At 45.9% G+C, this 22,054-nt stretch overlaps 2 protein-coding genes across 4 annotated transcripts in view; one reads left to right on the forward strand and one right to left on the reverse strand.

Annotated features, from left to right (window-relative positions):
• LOC119951844 (josephin-2-like) overlaps positions 1 to 21,062 on the forward strand; it is a 27,016-nt gene extending 5,954 nt beyond the window's left edge. Inside the window, exons 1-2 of one of the 3 annotated variants that reach the window (XM_038775222.1) lie at positions 15,720 to 16,217; positions 20,099 to 21,062. In XM_038775222.1, the coding sequence (XP_038631150.1) occupies positions 20,342 to 20,917 (576 nt within the window). In that variant the 5' untranslated portion in view covers positions 15,720 to 16,217; positions 20,099 to 20,341 and the 3' untranslated portion in view covers positions 20,918 to 21,062. Of the gene's footprint in view, positions 1 to 15,719; positions 16,314 to 20,098 lie in introns of those variants that run through there. The other 2 variants (XM_038775223.1, XM_038775224.1) reach the window with 2 other exon arrangements.
• LOC119951768 (zinc finger protein 721-like) overlaps positions 1 to 22,054 on the reverse strand; it is a 290,874-nt gene that overhangs the window by 170,849 nt on the left and 97,971 nt on the right. Inside the window, exons 4-5 of the mRNA XM_038775108.1 lie at positions 13,012 to 13,120; positions 12,252 to 12,921 (exon numbers count right to left, since the gene is read on the reverse strand). Coding sequence (XP_038631036.1) covers positions 12,252 to 12,921; positions 13,012 to 13,120 — 779 coding nt within the window. The remainder of the gene's footprint in view (positions 1 to 12,251; positions 12,922 to 13,011; positions 13,121 to 22,054) is intronic.

Below are 22,054 nucleotides of genomic sequence, written 5' to 3' on the forward strand. Positions count from 1 at the left end.
AATGAAGGAGATTGTCATCGACTTCAGGAAGCGTAGTGGAGAACATGCCCCTGTCTACATCAATAGGAACGAAGTAGAAAGGGTCGGGAACTTCAAGTTTTTAGGTGTCCATATCACCAACAACCTGCCCTGGTCCCCCCCATGCCGACACTATAGTTAAGAAAGACCACCAACGACTCTACTTTCTCAGAAGACTAAGGAAATTTGTCATGTCAGCTACGACTCTCACCAACATTTACAGATGCACCATAGAAAGCATTCTTTATGGTTGTATCACAGCGTGGTATGGATCCTGCTCGGCCTAAGACTGCAAGAAATTACAAAAGGTCGTGAATGTAGCCAAATCCATCACGCAAACCAGCCTCTCATCCATTGACTCTGTCTACAATTCCTGCTGTCTCGGAAAGGCAGCCAGCATAATTAAGGACCCCACGCATCTTGGACATACTTTCTTCCACCTTCTTCCGTCAGGAAAAAAGTTTGAGGTCACGTACCAACCGACTCAAGACAGCTTCTTCCCTCCTGCGATCAGACTTTGGACCTACCTCGTATTAAGTTGATCTTTTCTCTACACCCTAGCTATAACTGTAATATTATATTCTGCAGTCTCGGCTTCCTTTCCTATGTACGGTATGTGTTGTCTGTAAAGCATGCAAGAAACAATACTTTTCACTGTATACTAATACATGTGACAATAATAAATCAAATCAAATAAACCTGTCATAATCTTGTCCACCTCTCTCAAATCTCCCCTCGACCTCCTTTGCTCCAAGGTGAACAATCCCAGCCTGACCTGAACAAACAAACAGAATATGTTAATACCTGGGATCGGACGGGAATGTTTAATTTCTGTTTGAAAGATACTGGGAATATTGTCCTGGACAGTAAATGATTGGAATGTTTACCTTGGGTGTGGTTGAATGGAATATATCAATCTGGTATCCACCTACGCTCTAGTGAAAGTCTGGAATGTGTAGTTGGGATGAATAAATTGATCACTTTCTCTTGGAAATATTAACATGCTTTTCAAAAAAGATTAGAGGACCCAATTATTTTTTTCCAATTAAGGGGCAATTTAGCGTGGCCAATCTACCTACCCTGCACATCTTTTGGGTTGTCGGGTGAGACCCACGCAGACACGGTGGGATGTGCAAACTCCTCACAGACAGTGACCTGGGGCCGGGATCGAACCCGGGTCTTCGGCACCATAAGGTAGCAGTGCTAACCACTGTGCCACCCAGATATATTTACACCCTGGCCAATGAACTTTGTTTTTAAGAAACCCACATTTGAAAGCCTGGCCACAACATGAAATATCAGCACCATAACAGGGCAGATCAGAAAGACAGACACTCACTTTGATATTTTCATCAGAGCATCTGAGAGTTAAGTATATGTGACATGATTTTGGGATCCCGGAGTGGGTGTGCAGTTGTGATTTGTTACATGTGAAAAATAACAAGCCTAAATTCATGGTGAAATGGACTGAAGACCGGGTCCCAAACACACACAGCTACTGGAGACACAGCAGGAGATGAAATGGTTAATGTGGCCAGGGGATTGAGACACCATTGTGACATCATCAAGACATTGACACACACTCCAGAGAGAAACTGACTTTAAAACAATCCGGATAGAATTAAACACTGGACATTGGGGTGAGCAGGTGAGTGCCTTATTACATTATTGTTTTTCTTTTTCTTATTTGTTAACCAGAACTACGTTGAAAAAGACTATAGCAGAGGTATCCAAGTTTGTTTTTTTTTTAAACTGAAATTTATACAAAGTAATAAATTAATTAACTAATCGGAGATGGCTGGGCAGGTGATGTGCTGTAGCTGTATGATGTGGGAGCTGGCTGTTCCCCTTGTGAATGGCAATGACCACATCTGCAGCAAGTGTTGGTTGCTGGAAGAACTCCGGCTCAGAGTTGATGATCTGGAATCTGAGCTTCAAACACTGCGGCACATCCAGGAGGGGGAGAGTTACCTGGACACTTTGTTTCAGGAGGCAGTCACACCTGGGAGATTAAGTAATTCACATTCAGTAACTGATCAGGTACTTCAGAGTGTGACTGTTAGTGAGGCAGGCAGGGGGAACCTGAGTTCAGGAGTGCAGGAGCCTCAGCCCTTAACCTTGTCCAACAGGTATAAGACTCTTGCTCCCTGTATGGATGAGGAAAAGGGCTCTGGACAGGATGAGCCAGCTGACCACGGTACCATGGTGCAGAAGGCCATTCAAGAGGGGGGAGTAAAAAGACAAGTAGTTGTTATAGGGGATTCTATAATTAGGGGGACAGATAGTATCCTATGCAAGCCGGATCGGGAGTCTCGCATGGTGTGTTGCCTGCCCGGTGCCAGGGTGCAGGACATCTCTGACCGGCTTGAAAGGATATTGGAGCGGGAGGGGGAGGATCCAGTTGTTGTGGTCCACGTTGGGACTAACAACATAGGTAAAGCTAGGGTGGAGGACCTGTTCGGGGACTATCAAGCACTAGGAATAAAATTGAAATACAGGTCCTCAAGGGTCATAATCTCCGGATTACTGCCCGAGCCACGTGCCAATTGGCATAGGGACAAGAAAATTAGGGAAGTAAACACGTTGCTAAGGGATTGGTGTGGGAAAGAGGGATTCCACTTCATGGGACATTGGCATCAGTTTTGGAACCGGGGGGATCTGGACCGTTGGGACGGTCTCCACCTGAACCGATCTGGAACCAGTGTTCTAGCAAAGAGGATAAATAGGGTGGTCAGTAGGACTTTAAACTTCTAAGTTGGGGGGGAAGGGAGAGTGAAAGCGACAGGGAGCATGGAGTTAAATGGCAAGATACTCAGGAGGATAACATGTAGGCAGGTGGATTTAAGCTTGAGGCAGACTAGGAATTCAACAAAAAGGAAGGATAACTTTGGACATCTTAGGACTTCCAATATCTGTAATGATAAGAAAGTTAGCATTAAGGCACTTTACCTGAATGCTCGTAGCATTTGTAACAAAGTAGACGAACTAATGGCACAGATCATCGTGAATGATTATGATGTGGTAGGCATCACAGAGACATGGCTGCAGGGGGTTCAGGACTGGCAGTTAAACATCCAAGGATATACAACCTATCGAAAAGACAGGGAGGTGGGCCGAGGGGGTGGGGTTGCCTTGTTAGTTAAGAACAAAATTAAATCCATGGCACTAAACGACATAGGGTCGGATGATGTGGAGTCTGTGTGGGTAGAATTGAGGAACCACAAAGGCAAAAAAACCATAATGGGAGTTATGTACAGACCTCCTAACAGTGGTCAGGACCAGGGGCGCAACATGTACCGGGAAATAGAAAAGGCATGTCAGAAAGGCAAGGTCACGGTGATCATGGGGGACTTCAATATGCAGGTGGATTGGGTAAATAACGTAGCCAGTGGATCCAAAGAAAAGGAATTCATGGAATGCTTACAAGATGGCTTTTTGGAACAGCTTGTCATGGAGCCCACAAGGGAGCAGGCTATTCTGGACCTAGTGCTATGTAATGAACCAGACTTTATAAAAGATCTTAAAGTAAGGGAACATTTAGGAAGCAGTGATCATAATATGGTTGAGTTCAGTCTGCAGTTTGAAAGAGAGAAGGCAAAATCGGATGTAATGGTGTTACAGTTAAATAAAGGTAATTACGAGGGCATGAGAGAGGAACTGGCGAAAATCGACTGGAACCAGACCCTAGTGGGGAAGACAGCAGAGCAAAAATGGCAGGAGTTTGTATGCATAATTGAGGACACTGTACAGAGGTTCATCCCCAAGAAAAGAAAGATTATCCGGGGAGGGATTAGACAGCCATGACTGACAAAGGAGGTCAGGAAATGTATCAAAGAAAAAGAGAGATCCTATAAAGTGGCCAAAAGCACTGGGAAATCAGAAGATTGGGAAGGCTACAAAAACAAACAGAGGTTAACAAAGAGACAAATAAGGAAGGAGAGGATCAAATATGAAGGCAGGCTAGCCAGTAATATAAGAAATGATAGTAAAAGTTTCTTTCAATACATAAGAAACAAACGACAGGCCAAAAGTAGACATTGGGCCAATTCAAACTGATTCCGGAAGGCTAGTGATGGGAGACGAGGAAATGGCTGGAGAACTTAATAAGTACTTTGCGTCTGTCTTCACAGTGGAAGACATGAGTAATATCCCAAAAATTATAGAGGGTCAGGGGGCTGAGTTGAGTATGGTTGCCATTACAAAAGAGATGGTGCTAAAAAAGCTAAAAGGTCTTAAAATTGACAAATCTCCTGGCCCCAATGGGCTACACCCTAGAGTTCTGAGGGAGGTGGCTGAAGAAATAGCGGAAGCGTTGGTTGAGATCTTTCAAAAATCACTGGAGTCAGGGAAAGTCCCGAACGATTGGAAGATCGCTGTTGTAACCCCCTTGTTCAAGAAAGGATCAAGGCAAAAGATGGAAAATTATAGGCCAATTAGCCTAACCTCGGTTGTTGGTAAAATTCTAGAATCGATCGTTAAGGATGAGATTTCTAAATTCTTGGAAGAGCAGGGTCGGATTAGAACAAGTCAACATGGATTTAGTAAGGGGAGGTCGTGCCTGACGAACCTGTTAGAATTCTTTGAGGAGGTGACAAGTAGGTTAGACCAGGGAAACCCAGTGGATGTGGTCTATCTGGATTTCCAAAAGCCTTTGATAAGGTGCCACACAGGAGGCTGCTGAGTAAGGTGAGGGCCCATGGTGTTCGAGGTGAGCTACTGGCATGGGTTGAGGATTGGCTGTCTGACAGAAGGCAGAGAGTTGGGATAAAAGGTTCTTTTTCGGAATGGCAGCCGGTGACCAGCGGTGTCCCACAGGGTTCAGTGTTGGAGCCGCAGCTGTTCACCATATATATTAATGATCTGGATGAAGGGACTGGGGGCATTCTAGTGAAGTTTGCCGATGATACAAAGTTCGGTGGTCAGGCAGGTAGTGCTGAGGAAGTGTGGAGGCTGCAGAAGGATCTAGACAGTTTGGGAGAGTGGTGCAGGAAATGGCTGATGCAATTCAACGTGAGAAAATGTGAGGTCTTGCACTTTGGAAAAAAGAATCCAAGCATAGACTACTTTCTAAACGGTGAGAAAATTCATAATGCCAAAGTACAAAGGGATCTGGGAGTGCTAGTCGAGGATTCCCTAAAGGTAAACATGCAGGTTGAATCTGTGATTAAGAAAGCGAATGCAATGTTGTCATTTATCTCAAGAGGGTTGGAATATAAAAGCAGCGATGTGCTACTGAGCCTTTATAAGGCTCTGGTTAGGCCCCATTTGGAGTACTGTGTCCAGTTTTGGGCCCCACATCTCAGGAAGGACATACTGGCACTGGAGCGTGTCCAGCGGAGATTCACACGGAAGATCCCTGGAATGGCGGGTCTAACATATGATGATCGGCTGAGGATCCTGGGATTGTATTCATTGGAGTTTAGAAGGTTAAGGGGAGATCTAATAGAAACTTACAAGATAATACATGGCTTAGAAAGGGTGGACGCAAAGAAACTGTTTCCGTTAGGCGAGGAGACGAGGACCCGTGGGCACAGCCTTAGAATTAGAGGGGGTAAATTCAGAACAGAAATGCGGAGACATTTCTTCAGCCAGAGTGTGGTGGGCCTGTGGAATTCATTGCCGCGGAGTGCAGTGGAGGCCGGGACGCTAAATGGCTTCAAGGCAGAGATAGATAAATTCTTGATGTCGCGAGGAATTAAGGGCTACGGGGAGAATGCTGGTAGGTGGAGTTGAAATGCCCATCAGCCATGATTGAATGGCGGAGTGGACTCGATGGGCCGAATGGCCTTACTTCCACTCCTTTGTCTTATGGTCTTATGGACATGGGCAAAGTGGGAGTGAAATTAAAGTGATAATGGGACAATGAAGGGCTTGGGATAAATAATACTGAGTAAGAACTGTCCACAAAGAGAGAGCTGGAGAATCTTTTACATCCATGCTTGATCTGTTCCTTGAAGCATCTTTCCTAATGTACCAGTAACCTAGAACTCACGGTGTTCCATCAGGAGAAGAAAAGATGGAGATGTTATCCCAGGCGGAGCCAGAACAGAAATGGGAAAATAAAAAAGTGACATTGAGTGAGGGGGTCAGAAAGACTCCTCCCCCACCCTCTTGCTGTGGACTGTAAGATTCCTGGGGGACTCCCTGCTTCTGGTTTTCTTGCTAATTAGTAAACATTAAGTTAAATTCTATGACTGCCTGTGGATTTATTTTGAATTTGATTGTTACACTTCTGTTTTTATTCCTGTTGTGATTACGCTCTGGGTAAGGATGATTGACAGATGACAGGATGGGAAATTGTGGTTTGGGTCTTCCCTGACCAAATGTTTTATTGATCCGTAAGGGTGTAAAAGGGACCAAACTCCAGCAGAAATCGAGCAGAGCTGAGAACAGACGACTTGCTGTGTGGGAACAGGGAGATAAACAGCTCCCAGAGGACAGAGAAAACAAGAGTGCCTGGAATCCTAGACAACACCTGGGTGTCAAGGCCACCATGTTTTCACTGCTTGGCATGGGAATGCTGACTCCCTGTACCGGGGACGGAGCGTGGGGAAGTCAATTGTTTGAGAGTTTGATGTGGCTTGGGCGGGTACAGATGGTTCAATGACAGGTTTTGTAATTGGTCCATGTGTAAGGAATATTTTTTAAATCCTTGTCTGATCCATGTGTCCCTTCCTATTACTGTCTTGCTGGCTGCTGCACCATTGCAGATTCTGAGTTTGAACTACACACTTCGGAAACCCCCAGCTGCAAGCTGTTAGTTGAACTGACCAAAGGGATTCACGTCTGTGCTGTATGGTAGGGTCAGTGATGTCATTTTGATGGACTTGGCCAGCAGTCAATCAGTTCTTCTAAAATTCCGAGATTTACTTCATTCTGATTGGTGGAACCCTTCAGAAACTTCTGAAGGGAATGCTAGGAGAAGAAGCAATCTCCATTTTAATTCACTTCTATTTAGACCTAGAAGGCAGCACACAGCAAGTCTGGACTCTCTCTATTACCTCTCTGTCTGGTGATTTAAAATGCTTCCAGCCCGCCAGGAATATTGATAAGTCCGCGAGACCTGATATTCGCCATCCCAGAATGTTGAAAGAGTTTGCTATAGAGATTACGGATACATCGGTGATCATCTTCCACAATTCTATAGATTCTGGAATGGTTCCTGCAGATTGAAAGGCAGCAAATGTCACCCCACTGTTCAGGGAGGGAGAGAGAAAACAGTGAACTACAAACCTGTTAGCCTGACATCAGTATTGGGAAAATGCCAGAATCTATTATAAAGGATGTGATAAATGGACACCTCGATAATAATAATTAACATGGATTTACAATATGGAGATGCCGGCGTTGAACTGGGGTGGGCACAGTAAGAAGTCTTACAACACCAGGTTAAAGTCCAACAGGTTTGTTTCGAATCACTAGCTTTCGGAGCACAGCTCCTTCCTCAGGTGAAGGAGCTTCTTCCTCACCTGAGGAAGGAACTGCAGTCAGAAAGCTAGGATTCAAAACAAACCTGTTGGATTTTAACCTGGTGTTGTAAGACTTCTTAACATGGATTTAGGAATAGGTAATCATGTTTGATGAACCTTTTGGAGTTTTTGAGCATATTATTAACAGAATTGATAAAGGGGAGTCTGTGGATGTGGCACACTTGGATTTTCAGAAGGTTTATGATAATCAGGAGGTTAGTCAGCAAAATGAAAACACATGGGAGAGGAGGTAATATACTGGCACGGACTGAGGATTGGCTAACAGGCAGAAAACAGAGAGGAGGAATAAATGGGTCATTCTCACCTTGGCAGGTTGGGACTAGTGGGTACCACAAGGATCAGTACTTGGGTCCCAGCTATTCACAGTTTATACAATGATTTGGATGTGGGGACTAAACGTAATATTACCAAGTTCACGGATGACACAAAATTAGGTGGGAATGTGTGTTGTGAGGAAGATGTAAAACGGCTACAGGAGGATTTGGACAGACTCAGTGAGTGGGCAAGGACATGGCAGATGGAATATAATGTGGAAAAATGTAAGATTATCACTTTGGCAGAAGGAACCGATGAGCAGAGTATTTCTGAAATGGTCAGAGATTAGAAAGTGTAGATGTACAAAGGGACCTGGGTGTCCTGTCAATAAGTCACTGAAGGCTAACATACAGGTGGAGCAAGTTATTAGGAAGGCTGATGGGATGTTGGCCTTTATCACAAGCGGATTTGAGTACAGGAGTAGTGAAGACTTGCTTCAATAGTATAGAACCTTGGTTAGACCACAGCTGGAGTACTGTGTGCAGTTTTACTGCCCTTACCTTAGGAAAGGTATTATTGCCACAGAGGGAGGGCAATGAAGGTTCACCAGACTTGTTCTGGGGATGGGAGGTGTTGTGTCCATAAAACCTCAGACACTTTGACCAGTTTATTAATCAAATGTTTTACCCAGGTATCTTTACTGACCAGGTAAACAAAGGACAATGGAGTGTATAAATCACATAACTTTATTCCACAAGCAGTAAAACAGTTACCCTTAAATTATCCCACTAATTACAGGCCCAAGATTCTCAATAGTACCCGAGCCGATGGACTCATTCGAGCTGCAGGTTCGATTCTGTATCTCAATCTCCTCGGGGTCCTCTTCCGAGAAGATGGGTCTCGCCGCTGCTTCTTTCCGTCTCTGGTCAGTCGTCTCGATTACCTCTGCGTGGAGTCTTCACTGCTGGGCGGTCCGAGGGTTCGATCATTATATCCTTTCTGTGTCCTTCCAGAATGTTCTTTGACCCCAGCCGATGAGGTCACAGGGTGAGTGTGGCACCACCCAATGGGGTTACTAATGGCCACTCAGCAGGACACCGGGAATCTGTCCACCGGAGTCCATTTCCCGGTGCATTGTTTGTTATGTAACTTTGTCTATTCAAAACAATCGATCGATGAATAGAGCCAATTATCTCTTGATTGGTGATTGATAGAGCAGAGCAGCTCCAGACATGTGCTGGCAGCTTGTCGGAGTTCAGTGTATTCAGACTGGTTGCTGGAGCTGCTGTGGCTCCATTTAAAATGGCCAATTTTTCATTTAAAGTCTCTGATTTTATCGAGCCTAAAATACAGGCCACTGCACATTTTACCAGAGGACTATCCTATGGTGAGACATTGGGGAAACTGGGCCTGTATTCATAGTTGTCTGTGCTAGATTGGGAAATTACAATAAAAGCTATGACGATAGACAGGAAATCACAAATATTTGTGGAATTGTTACATATTTACATAAAATATAGACTCCCTTAATAAACAAAAATCCAACAGAAGTTTTGCAACCGTGGCTGACAAGCAAAGTTAAAGATTGCATTAGATCAAAGGAAGAGGTTCATAAAGTGGCCAAAATCATAGTAAACCTGAGAATTAGGAACTTGGTCCTCCTTTGCTGAAAACCAAACCAAGAGACTGATAAAGAAAGAGAAAATAGAATAATGTGAGCAAACAGGCGAGAAACATAAAACGACAGGAAAAGCTTCTATAGGAATGTGTAAAGGAAAAGATTAGCAAAGACCAATGTGGGTCCATTCCAGGCAGAGACAGGAGAGTTTATAATGGGGAATAAGGAAATGACAGAGAAACTAAACAATGTGTCTGTTTTCACGGAAGAAGATACAGAAATTTCCCCCAAATATGAGAACACCAAGGGACTGGTGAGAATGAGGAACTGAAAGAGATTGGTAATCGTGAAAAACTAGTACTGGAGAAATTAATGTGGTTAAAAATTAATAAAATTTTTTTCATGTATGGAATGATCTGTCTGAACTGTATGTAGAACAATACTTTTCACTGTACCTCGGTACACATGGCAATAAAAAAATTAACCCAAAATGCCCAAAAGCTGATGCTCGACATCCCAGAGTGTTGAAAGAGGCGGCTGGAGAGATAGTGGATACATTGGTGATCATCTTTCAAAATTCTCTAGATTGGAAGGTGGTAAATGTTAGCCCATTATTTAAGGAGGGAGAAAGAAAACAGGGAACCACAGACCACAGAGGATGGCAGGACTGTCCTATGAATAGAGATTGGGGAAACTGGGCCTGTATTCACTAGAGTTTTGAAGAATGAGAGGTGATCGGCACAGGCTCGAAGGGCCTGTTCCTGTGCTGTACTTGTCTTTGTCCTTTTATATCACCGAAACGTAAGATACTGAAAGGAATAGACAGGGTGGGCGCAGGTGAGATGTTTCCCCTGTTGGAGAGTCTGGAACCAGGGGACACAATTTCAAAATAAGGGGGAAGCCATTTCAGACGGGTCTCGGAGGAGACATTTCTTTACTCAGAGGGTTGTGAATCTTTGGAATTCTCTACCCCAGAGGGCTGTGGGAGCTCAGTCATTGAGTGTGTTTAAAGCAGAAACTGACAGATTTCTAAATACCAATAACACAAAGGGATATGGGGATAGTGTGGGGGAAATGGCATTGAAGTGGATGATCAGCCATGATTGTATTGAATGGTGGAGCAGGCTCGACGGGCTGAATGGCCACCTCCTGCTCCTATGTTCCAATGATACAAAGATATGTAGGAAAGTAAATTGTGAAGAGGACATAATGAGGTTACAAAAGGATATAGATAGGTTAAGTGAGTGGGAAAAGATCTGCCCGATCGAATATTATGTGGGAAAATGTGACATTACCCAGTTTGGCAAAAAAGAATGAAAAAGCTTATTATCTAAATGGTGAGAGATTGCAGAGCTCTGAGATTCAGAGGGATCTGGGTGTCCAAGAGCATGAATCACAAAAGGTGAGTTTACAGGTACAGCAAGTAATTAGGAAAGCTAATAGAATGTTATTGTTTATTGTGGGGGAATTGAATACAAATGTAGGGAGGTTATGCTTCAGTTATACAGGACATTGGTGAGACCACATCTGGTGCACTGTGTCCAGTATTGCTCTCATTTAAGGAATGATGTCAATGTGTTGGAAGCAGTTCAGAGAAGGTTTACTGGAAGGTTTACCTGGAATTGGAGGCTGGTCTTATGAGGAATGATTGGACAGGCTGGGTTGGTGTCCGATGGAGTTTAGGTGACTTGATTGAAAATTGATATAAGATCCTGAGGGGCCTTGACAGGGTGGATGTGGAAAGGATGTTTCCTCTTGTGGGAGAATCTAGAAATTGGAGTCACTTTAAAAGTTAAAACTTGCCCATTTAAGGCAGAGGAGAACTTTTTCTCTCCAAGGATCTTTGGAACTCTCTTCCTCAAAGGGCAGTGGAAGCAGAGTCTTTGAATATTTTTCAGGCAGAGCTGGATACATTCTTGCCAAGTAAGAAGGTGAAAGGTTATCATGGGGTCAGCAGGGGTGTGGAGGTGAGGTTCAAGTCAGGTCAGCCGGTAACTTATTGAATGGTGGAGCAGGCTCGAGGGGCCGAGTGGCCTACTCCTGCTCCTAATTCATATGTTATCACATTCTTTATAATAGATTGTAGCATTTTCCCTGCAACTGATGTCAGGCTAATGGGTCTGTGGTTCCCCGTTTTCTCTCTCTCCTTAAATAGTGGGGTTACATTTACCACCTTCCAATCTGCAGGAACCATTCCAGAATCTATAGAATTTAAAAAGATGATCGCCAATGTATCCACTATCTCTGCAGCCGCCTCTTTCAACACTCTGGGATGTAGAGAATCAGCTTATGGGGATTTATTAACTTTCAATCCCATCTATTTCTCCAGTGCTACTTTTTCACTAATACTAATCTCTTTCAGTTCCTCGTGCTCACTGGTCCCTTGGTTCTCTTGTGTTTTTGGGACAATTTCTGTATCTTCCTCCGTGAAGGCAGACACACATTGTTTAGTTTCTCTGCCATTTCCTTATTCCCCATTATAAACTCTCCTGTCTCCTGGAATGGACCCACATTGGTCTTTGCTAATCTTTCCCTTTTCACATTCCTATAGGAGCTTTTCCAGCCGGTTTTTATGTTTCTCCCCAGTTTGCTCTCATATTCTATTTTCTCTTGATCAGTTTCTTGGTGCTCCTTTGCTGAATTCTAAAACAAGTTCCCAATCCTCAGGCTTACAGCCATTTGGGCCACTTTATTAGCCTTTTCCTTTGATCTAATGGAACCTTTAGCTTTTCTTCTTCGCCACGGTTGCATCACTTTTCCTGTCTCAGAATCCCTGAGAGAGAAAGAGAAGAGAGAACGAAATGCAGTCCTGGATGTAATTGAAGCAGAAACAATAACAGCAGAATCCATCACTGTAATCAATTGTGAACTTGTTGGTGTCTCTGCAGGTTGGATGAATCACTGAATTTCTTCCCACACTGAGAGCAGGTAAATGGCTTCTCCCCAGTGTGAACTCGCTGGTGTGTCTGCAGGCTGCTTGACTGAGTGAATCCCTTCCCACACTGAGAGCAGGTGAACGGCCTCTCCCCAGTGTGAACTCGCTGGTGTCTCTGCAGGCTGCTTGACTGAGTGAATCCCTTCCCACACTGGGAGCAGGTGAATGGCCTTTCCCCAGTGTGAACTCGCTGGTGTTTCCTCAGATTACATAACTGAGTGAATCCCTTCTCACACTGAGAGCAGGTGAACGGCCTCTCCCCAGTGTGAAGGCGGCGGTGTTTCTGCAGGCTGGATAAGTGAGTGAATCCCTTCGCACACTGAGAGCAGGTGAATGGTTTCTCCCCAGTGTGAATTCGCTGGTGTGACTTCAGGCTGAATAACGCAGTGAATCCCTTCCCACACTGAGAACAGGTGAATGGCTTCTCCCCAGTGTGAACTCGCTGGTGTTTCCTCAGATTGAATACCTCAGTGAATCTCTTTCCACACTGAGAGCAGGTGAATGGCCTCTCCCCAGTGTGAAGCCGCTGGTGTTTCTGCAGGTGGGATAATTGAGTGAATCCCTTCACACACTGAGAGCAGGTGAACGGCCTCTCCCCAGTGTGACTGCGTCGGTGAACTTCCAGCAGAGATGGGACTCTGTATCCCTTCCCACAGTCCCCACATTTCCATCGTTTCTCCATGTTTTAGGTCAACTCGTGTCTCTCCATGTTGGACAATCGGTTGAAGCCTCGTCCACACACAGAACACGTGTACGGTCTCTCCCCGCTGTGAATGGTGCGATGTTTTTTCAGGCTGTGTAACTGTTTAAAGCTCTTTACACAGTCAGTGCTCTGGAACACTCTCACTCGGGTGTGTGTGTGACTCGGTGCTTTTCCAGTCACATTGGTGTTTAAACTTTGTTGAAGTCAACAGGTCGGGCAAACATTTCTCATAGATTTAATGGTCGATGAACCAAGTGACTCTATCAGATCCAGACGTGATGTTTGAGATTTCTGTCTGTAAATCCTATCCTTTCACATCCTGTAAAAGGAGTTTACAAAAGACATCACAGTCAGTACAGGATAGAAATTTAGAACAGATTATTTTAATTTCTCAGGAACATTCTTTCCTCTCTCATTCCCCAAAATCTGTAAATCTCCATCCCACACACTCTCCCTCCATTCTCACTCTGCTGTATCTAATATTCACCCTCCCAATTCTCCTGAAGGTGCTGATTCAGGCTGATTGACAGATCCATGCTCACTGCTCCCTGTCCTAGACACAGAGACCGTAACAAATAACAACAGAGCTACAGTTGGCCATTCAGCCCATCAAGACTACTTGACCATTCAATGAGATCATTTGCTAATCTACCTCAGCACCATTTTTCCACACTATCCCCCATATCCCTCGATATCTTCAATATAGAGAAACCTATCAATCTCGGTCTAAAAATACTTGATGACTGAGGCTCCACAGTCCTCTGGGGTAGAGAATCCCAAAGCTTCAGCACAATGTCTTTAAATTCATTGCCAGGGGCAGCACGGTAGCACTGCTACCCCTCAGTGCCGATGACCTGAGTTCGATCCCGGCGCCGTCACCGTTCATGTGGAGTCTGCACATTCTCCCTGTGCCAGCGTGGGTCTCACCTCCACAATGTAAATCGATGTGCAGAGTCGGTGAATTGGCCACGCTAAATTGCCTCTTAATTGAAAAAAAAAAGAATTGGGTACTCTAAATTTAAATTTTGTTTGAAGGACAATTACGTTTCGGAGCCAGATATGTAATTAAAGCATCATAAAAAGTGTGGGCTAATGTAATGTTGTTTGGATGAAGGGGATTCCCTGTGGAGTTAATTAGATTTCAGCTTGGTGAGATGATGTCAGTACTGGGAGGAGCCAAGCTTGAATGATGAGGGCCTTGAGCCTTGGGCAAGGTGCTAAACAGCTTAAAGCTAGCACGCATGGGAGAGAAAGTTTTTTAAAAATGCAAATAGTTGAAATAGACGAAGATAGAAACAGCGTAACGTTCTTTTTAGACTTTGAGCAGAATGCAACATGTGTTTTTTGAAATGTTTGGCAGTCTTGGGCATGATGCGAAGTCGCGGTTTTAAATGTAACACATCTATTTTGTTAAACATGAGACAATGCTTTGTAATTGACATGCGCTGGAGAGACGGATTAAAATGTTTAAAGTCTCGGAACGGCAGTTGCAAATAACACCGTAAGAAGTCTTACAACACCAGGTTAAAGTCCAACATGTTTGTTTCAAACACTAGCTTTCGGAGCACTGCTCCTTCCTCAGGTGAATTCAGAAGACCATTCGGCCCATCGAGTCTGCACCGGCTCCTGGAAAGAGCACCCCACTGAAGCCCACACCTCCACCCTATCCCCGTAAACTAGTAACCCCACGTAACCGGAGGGCAATTTAGCATGGCCAATCTATCTAACCTGCACATCTTTGGACTGAGAGGAAACTGGAGCACCTGGAGGAAACCCATGCAGACGCAGTGAGAACATGCAGACTCCACACAGACAGTGACCCAAGGTGGGAATCGAACCGAGGACCCTGGGGCTGTGAAGCAACTGTGCTAACCACTGTGCTAGCATGCCGTCCCTGTCTGATGCATTGTTTAAAGTATGGGACTCCTTCACAAATACTTAGGTTCCAATTTGACTGACTTGCTCCTCCTGAGCTTTCCATGAGTGAATTCAATTTAATTTAGGCTGGGAGTAGGGCACAGTGGTTAATGCTGCCAAATCAGCGCGAGGGACCCAGGTTCAATTCCAGCCTTGGGTTGCTGTCCGTGTGGAGTTTGCATATTCTCCTTGTGTCTTTGTGTGTTTCTTCCGGGTTCTCCGGTTTCCTCCCACTGCTCAAAGATGTGCAGCTAAAGTGGATTGGTCACAATAAATTGCCCCTTAGTGTCCAAGATGTTTAGGTTAGGTGGGTTGACCATGATCAATACACCGGGTTACGAAGATAGGATGGGGAGTGGGCCTCAGTGAAGGGCTATTTCTGAGTCTCAGTGCAGACTTGAGGGGCGAATGGCCTTCTACACTATAGGAATTCTACGTCATTATGTTATGTTATTCATTTTAATTTGATTTTGCTATTCGTCTGGTTGTAATATTCATCTCTCCTTCTCCTGGGGAAACCAGCCCTTTGATTGTGAATATTAGGAAAGAGACCATCCTTTTAGCCAGGCCAATAAATGTGTCAAGCTGAGGGAGCAAAGGATGTCAATGTCTTTAAGAGAGAGAGACCTGGGCCAAGCTTTCCAGAGTCTGCACCCTCCCTGGATTCACTTCCTTTCCCTTCAGTTGCTGCAAGTGACCAATTGACGGTCAGAATGAGAAAAGAAATGGAAAGGGGGAGAAAAGAAAGTGTTTTACTCACAGATGTTAGAGACAGGAGGAGGTTTCAGTCTGTGTGAGGTCCCAGGTTTCCTCATTGTCCAGCTTCCGCATTCAGACAACGGGGGAACTGATTGGATGGGGAAGAGAGTCCTTCCGGTTCACCAACTCTTCCAATTGGTCAACAACTTTCCTGCGCACGCATCAGAATCTGCGGTGACGTCGCCGGGTTCCGGCGCGCGGACACAGCAGCTCCGACCCACTCATTGTTCCCCCTCCTCCAGACAAGGTTTCCAGGCAACCGGAAGACAGCTCCGGCCAGAGTGAGAAGCCTCTCGGTGATTTCCCCTCCCCCCGGCCCGGGACTGCGCATATCCAAGAGAGAGGAGAGAGTGCGTATGTGTGAGGGAAAGTCCACCCCCTGACCTTCCAGCGGAGGTGTTGACCAATGGGAAGAGATAGGACTGGAAGGACTCTGCACCTCCAGCCAATCAACGCGCGTGCTTTGTGTGAATGGAGATTGAGCTTCACATCGACTGAACTCTCCTCCTGTCTCCAACATCTGTGAGTAAAACACTTTTTTTCTCATTCTCACCTTCATTTGGTCACTTGCAGCAACTGGAGGGGAAGGAAGTGAATGCAAGTGCACATTCTGGAAAGGTTGGTCCAGGTCTCTCTCTCTCTTAAAGACATTGACATTCTTTGCTCCCTCAGCGTGACACATTTATTTGCCGAGACTCTCTCTGAAGCTCAAATACGACAACTATATACCATCCATGAGCCCTGCCCAGCCTGTAATATAACAGGGGCCAGTTTCGCTCAGTTGTTTGGACAGCTGGTTTGTGATGCAGAACAAGGCTTCAATTCCCAGCTGAGGTTATTCATGAAGGCACCACCTTCTCAACCTTGTCTCTTGCCCGAGGTTTGTTGATCCTCAGGTTAAATCATCACCAGTCAGATATACCCCTCAAAGGGGAAAGCAGCCTGTGGTCATCTGGGACCTTGGCGACTTTACCCTTCATCTAACAATTGAATCCACTCGATATAATCCTCACTCAATCCGAAGCCTCGAACCGTATGCACCAGATAATTCGACTCGAGCGAAAGCTTTCTCTGCATCGAAGGAGATCACCAGCCCATCCACTGTGTATTTCTGAAAAGCCTGAATCACATTCAGCAACCTTCCAACATTGTTACTGGAAAGTCTTCCCCCCACCGCACACGATTGTTAGAAGGATGTCCTCCAGCCTTCTCGGCAAAACTTTAGATCGTAATTTGAAGTCAAGCTTCAAAAGAGATATTGGCCAATAAGAGGCACACTCTTCTGGGTCCTTCAGAATCAAAGAGATAGTAGCCTCCCGAAGAGTCGATGACAGCATCCCTGAGTCAAAAAAGTGACAATACATACCCATCAATGGGTCCAACAACAAATCCTCAAGCCCCTGATAAAACTCACACCCACAGCCATCCGGTCCCGGTGCTTTATCCGGCTACAGTTCCTTCATGGCCTTTGAGACCTCTTCCCTAGAAAGTGGATCATTAAGAGGCTCACACTGGCTTTCTGAGGCCTCTGAAAGCTTCAGGGAAGAGAATAAATGCTCCATATCCAGCAACACTTCAGGGACTTTATAATCCTGCTTAGAATTCCCCAAATCCCTGTTTACCTCCTCTGTCTTCACAACCCTCCCCCATGCCGTACAGGGGGAATTGTTCCAATGTCGAACATTTTCTTTGTCAGACAGGTCAAGTATTTGCTCGGTTTATTCCCAAACTCGTACAAAGTCTGCCTCACAAACCTTTCTCGACCTGCTGCATCAATAGGGAGTCCAAAGCCACTCTTGCTGCATTAACCTCCTTCAGCAATAGCTTATTCGAGATCTCCTTATAATTCTGCCCAGCCTTCTTGAAACAAACCCCCAGACGTTGCTGGTTCTTCAGCATCCGAGCATAAACTTTACATGTCTCCCATAAAATGGAGGGGGAAATACCAGGGGTCGCGTTAACCCAAAGGAAGAACTCAAACTCATTCTTAAAATGCTTCATAAATGAAGTATCGTTGATCAGAGTGACAGCAAACCTCCACATTCTCAACCTGGGGATGAACGCTCGAGTAGAAATTCCAGAGAAACAGGGGGATGGTCCACAATCGATGTTCACTACGGTGCAAGAGGACACCAGGTGTCGGATCGACCTTGAGATAAAAATGTTGTTGATTCTATTATGACATTGATTAGGGACATTGATTATGACATAGGGGCTGTTTAGCACAGGGCTAAATCGCTGGTTTTGAAAGCAGACCAAAGCAGGCCAGCAGCACGGTCCGATTCCCATAACAGCCTCCCTGAACAGGCACCAGAATGTAGCGACTAGGGGCTTTTCACAGTAACTTCATTTGAAGCCTACTTGTGACAATAAGCGATTTTCATTTTTATTTCATTTCATTAGGGCACGAAAGAAGGTAAAATCTCCGCACCTCTGGTGCAAAGTTCTCCAAACATCCAAATAACCCACCTCCTCGCAAGTAAACGCCAACGGCCTAGCTTGCAGCATGAGGTGGTGGGAGGGGGGGGGTGGGGGGGGGGGGGGGGGGGGGGGGGAGAGTTCCTGGTAACCGGAAGCATATCTACCAGCGGATTTAAGGGACAGTTGAAGTCACCAACCACAAAAGAGTTTGTTGAAACTAACTCTGCAAAATTCGCAAAAGCCTTAGTAATGAACTCCGGGGAGTAATTCGGGGGTCCATAAACATTCATTATTGAAACAACATCTCCATGCACCGAACCTCGAATGAACACATATCCACCTTCTTTGTCCTTGGTGTAGGTTTCAATCTGAAAAGGGATATTTTTATTAATAAGGATTGCCACACCCCTGCTACTTGATGAAAAGGAGGCGAAAAAAACCTGCCCCACCCAATCCCCCCTCAATTTAAAGTGTTCCTCATCCAGATGAGTTTCCTGTAATAAAGCTATGTCGACTTTCTCCTTAAGAAAGGAGAGGATAACCATAGATTTGAGCCAGGGAAGTGGGATTGGAAATTTTTGGAGATGGAATTGGAAAGGAATTAGGACACGAAAAGGTTTATTTCTTGGGAGTCTTTTTGCAGGATTGAAGGAGCTGGGAGCGAAGTATAGGCTGGAGCAGGGGGAAATATTTAGATGTATGCAGGTTCGAGACTTTGCCAGAAAGGAGATTCAGAGCTTCCCAGTTGAGCCGGCTTCCACATTGCTGGAGGAGGTGCTGACGACAGGTGGGACTGGAGAAAGGATAGTATTGGCGGTTTATGGGGCTATATTGGAGGAGGAGAAGGCGCCTTGTGTGTTTCTGTTTGCCGTATGTATTGTTCTCATGTATGCAATGATCTGCCTGAACTGTACGCAGAACAATACTTTTCACTGTATCTCGGTACACGTGACAATAAACAAATCCAATCCTTACCATTGAGGTGATAGTATTTCTAATCAGTAAGGCTACTCCACCCCCTCTGCCATATTCTCTGTCCCTCCTGTAAACTTTATAACCGGTATATTTGGTACCCAGTCCAGACCATCCTGCTGCTTGTTTTTGGAACTGTGTTGAATTCCCCTGGGGCCTTTCCCTCCCCCTCCATTTGTTTGTTTAAAGTTCTTGCGACCTCCCTATTTATCCTTTCCGTGTGGACACTGGTCTCAGATCGGTTCAGGTGGAGATTGTCCTAACGGTACAGATCCCTCCTGTCCCAATACTGATGCCAGTGCCCCATGAAATGGAACCCCTCTTTCCTGCACCACTCCTTTAGCCACGTGTTTACTTCCCTAATTTTCTCATCCCTATGCCAAATTTGCATGTGGCTCGGGGAATAATCCAGAGATTATAACCCTTGGGAACCTGTTCTTTAATTTTGTCCCAGTTCCTGATATTCCCAAACCGGTCCTCTTTCCGAGTCTTGCTGATGTTGTTTGTCCCAACCTGGACCACAGCAACTGGATCCTCCCCCTCCCTCTCCAATATCCTTTCAAGCCGGTTAGAGATGCCCCTCACCCTGGCACCGGGCAGGCAACATACCCTGTGGGACTCTCGGTCCTGCTTCCAAAGGATGTTATCAGTTCCCCTAATTATAGAATCCCCGACAACTACCACTTCCTCCCCTCCGCTTGAATGGCCTCCTGTACCAGGGTGCAGTGGTCAGCCAGCTCATCCTTCCTACAGTCACTGCTCCGATATCCTGCCCCTCCGAGTCCACTCCCTGGAGACTCGGCTGTGAATCCCCGAGATAAGGTTTCTGTCCTCACAGCTCCGAAACTCCGTCCCTCCGAGTCCGCTCCCTGGGGACTAGGTTTGGGGAATAGGTATTGGAGACGAGGGATTGGGGAATGAGAGGAAAGAATGTTCCATAGAAACTGGAATTCTCTGTTCTGAATTTCTATCCTGTACCGAGTGTTGACTTTTGTAAACTCCTTTTACAGATATTACAAGAGGAGGAATTACGGACAAAAATCTCAATTGTCACGTCTCGGTCTTACAGAGTCACTCGATACCTTGGGATCTGAGTATCATTGGCCTTTGAATCTAGAAGGAGAAATGTTTGCCCAATCTGTCGGCATCAAAAGATTTTAACCATCAGTGTGACTGGAAAAGCACCGAGACACACACACCCGAGTGAGAGTGTCCCAGAGACTGTGGAAAGAGCTCTCTCCGGGTGTGTGGGGATGTCAGAGCCCCCCCTGGGTGTGGGGATGTCGGAGTCCTCCCCTCCGCTGTACCACGAGCGGCAGCGCCTGGAACTCTGCGCCCTCCACGCCCTTAACAACCTCCTGCAGCAGCCGCTCTTCACCCAGCAGCAGCTAGATGGGCTGAGCGACCAGCTGGCTCCCAACTGTCTGGTGAATCCACATCGCAGCTTGTTAGGAACCGGGAACTATGATGTCAACGTCCTCATGGCCGCCTTGCTAACTCAAGGTCTGGCTGCGATTTGGTGGGATAAACGCAAGTGGCTCAGCAGCTTGGTGCTGAGCCGGGTTCATGGCTTCATCCTCAACATTCCCTCCAACATGACGCTGGGCTTTGTCTCGCTCCCCATCCAGCGCAAGCACTGGGTGGCAGTCAGGCAAATCAACGGGGCCTACTACAACCTGGACTCCAAGCTAAAGGCCCCGGTTCCAATCGGGAATGAGGAGGAACTGAGGAAGTTCCTGCAGGACCAGATTGCCCAGGATCCCTGTGAGTTGCTGCTGGTGGTGCCGAGGGAGGTGGAGGAGGACGGAAGCTGGCTGCTCGCTCCCTGAACGCGAGAGGCGGGAGATCGGACAGCGGGCGTGGGGAGGGGGGAAGGTCTCGCCGCCGATGGCTTCCTGACTCAGACCTCCAGCTGTGATGGATTAAGCCAGCGCACTGGGGAGGTGGAAAAAATAATTGGAAACTAAATTTATTAAAAAAAGAACTTGAAATGTTTAAACGGACAATATCAGCAGGACTTTTATTGAATCACTGCCTCTATCATTTCCTATATTGCTCCATCAACACATAGTTTAAGTTAATTGAACTAAGTTCATTTCAGACTGAAACAAATGGGAATGGGGTTTAATACAGAATATTATGCAATGTTGCTTGATGGTACAGTTAGAACTCAGCTCAATTCCTCGAGGTCACTCTCTCATTGGGAATATCACATCATTAAATAAAAGAATGACACCAATCACTGGGGAAAAAAAGATGCAAAAAGCAGCGGCGAAGAAGGGAGGAAACGTGGGTTCACCGTTGAATGAGAGGACTAGCTAACTAAAGTTGGCTAGTGAACGGAGGTGAGGTGAGAGGAGGGCTGTGGACATTGGAGCCTGATTAGCAGGTTTCGATGGGTCTTCATGCCGAGCAAGGCAGGGGGAAGGGATCGATACAGGGAGACTTTTTTTTTGAGAGGAAGTGCAGGGGGGATTCTGGGAGGGGGTGGAAGGGGTTCGAAGTTAATGGATAGGGGGTGGGTCAGACTCATGGGGCAGGGCCCGGTGGTATGATGATGGTGGATCAGAAGGGTAGGGGGAGTGAGAGACCCTCAGTTAGGATAGTCAATTGGAACGTGAGGGGGTTGGGAGGTCCAGTCAAGAGGTCACGGGTGCTTGCGCATCTTAAAGGTTTGAAAGCTGATGTAACAATGCTGCAGGAGACTCACCTGAGGGTGAAAGACCAGGTGAGACTTAAAAAGGGCTGGGTTAGCCAAGTGTTTCACTCTGGATTTGACAGAGGGCTCGAGGGATAGCGGTAATGGTCAGCAAAAGGGTACGATTCCAGATGGAGAAGGTGGTGACAGATCAGGGGGGTAGGTATGTGATTGTGACAGGGGCACTGGAGGGGAGGTTAGTGGCGCTAGTAAGTGTGTACAGTCCCAATTGGGATGATGTGGGATTCGCAAAGAAGGTGTTTGGGGC

Source organism: Scyliorhinus canicula, chromosome 17, assembly GCF_902713615.1.
Source record: "Scyliorhinus canicula chromosome 17, sScyCan1.1, whole genome shotgun sequence".
Taxonomy (NCBI): Eukaryota; Metazoa; Chordata; class Chondrichthyes; order Carcharhiniformes; family Scyliorhinidae; genus Scyliorhinus; species Scyliorhinus canicula.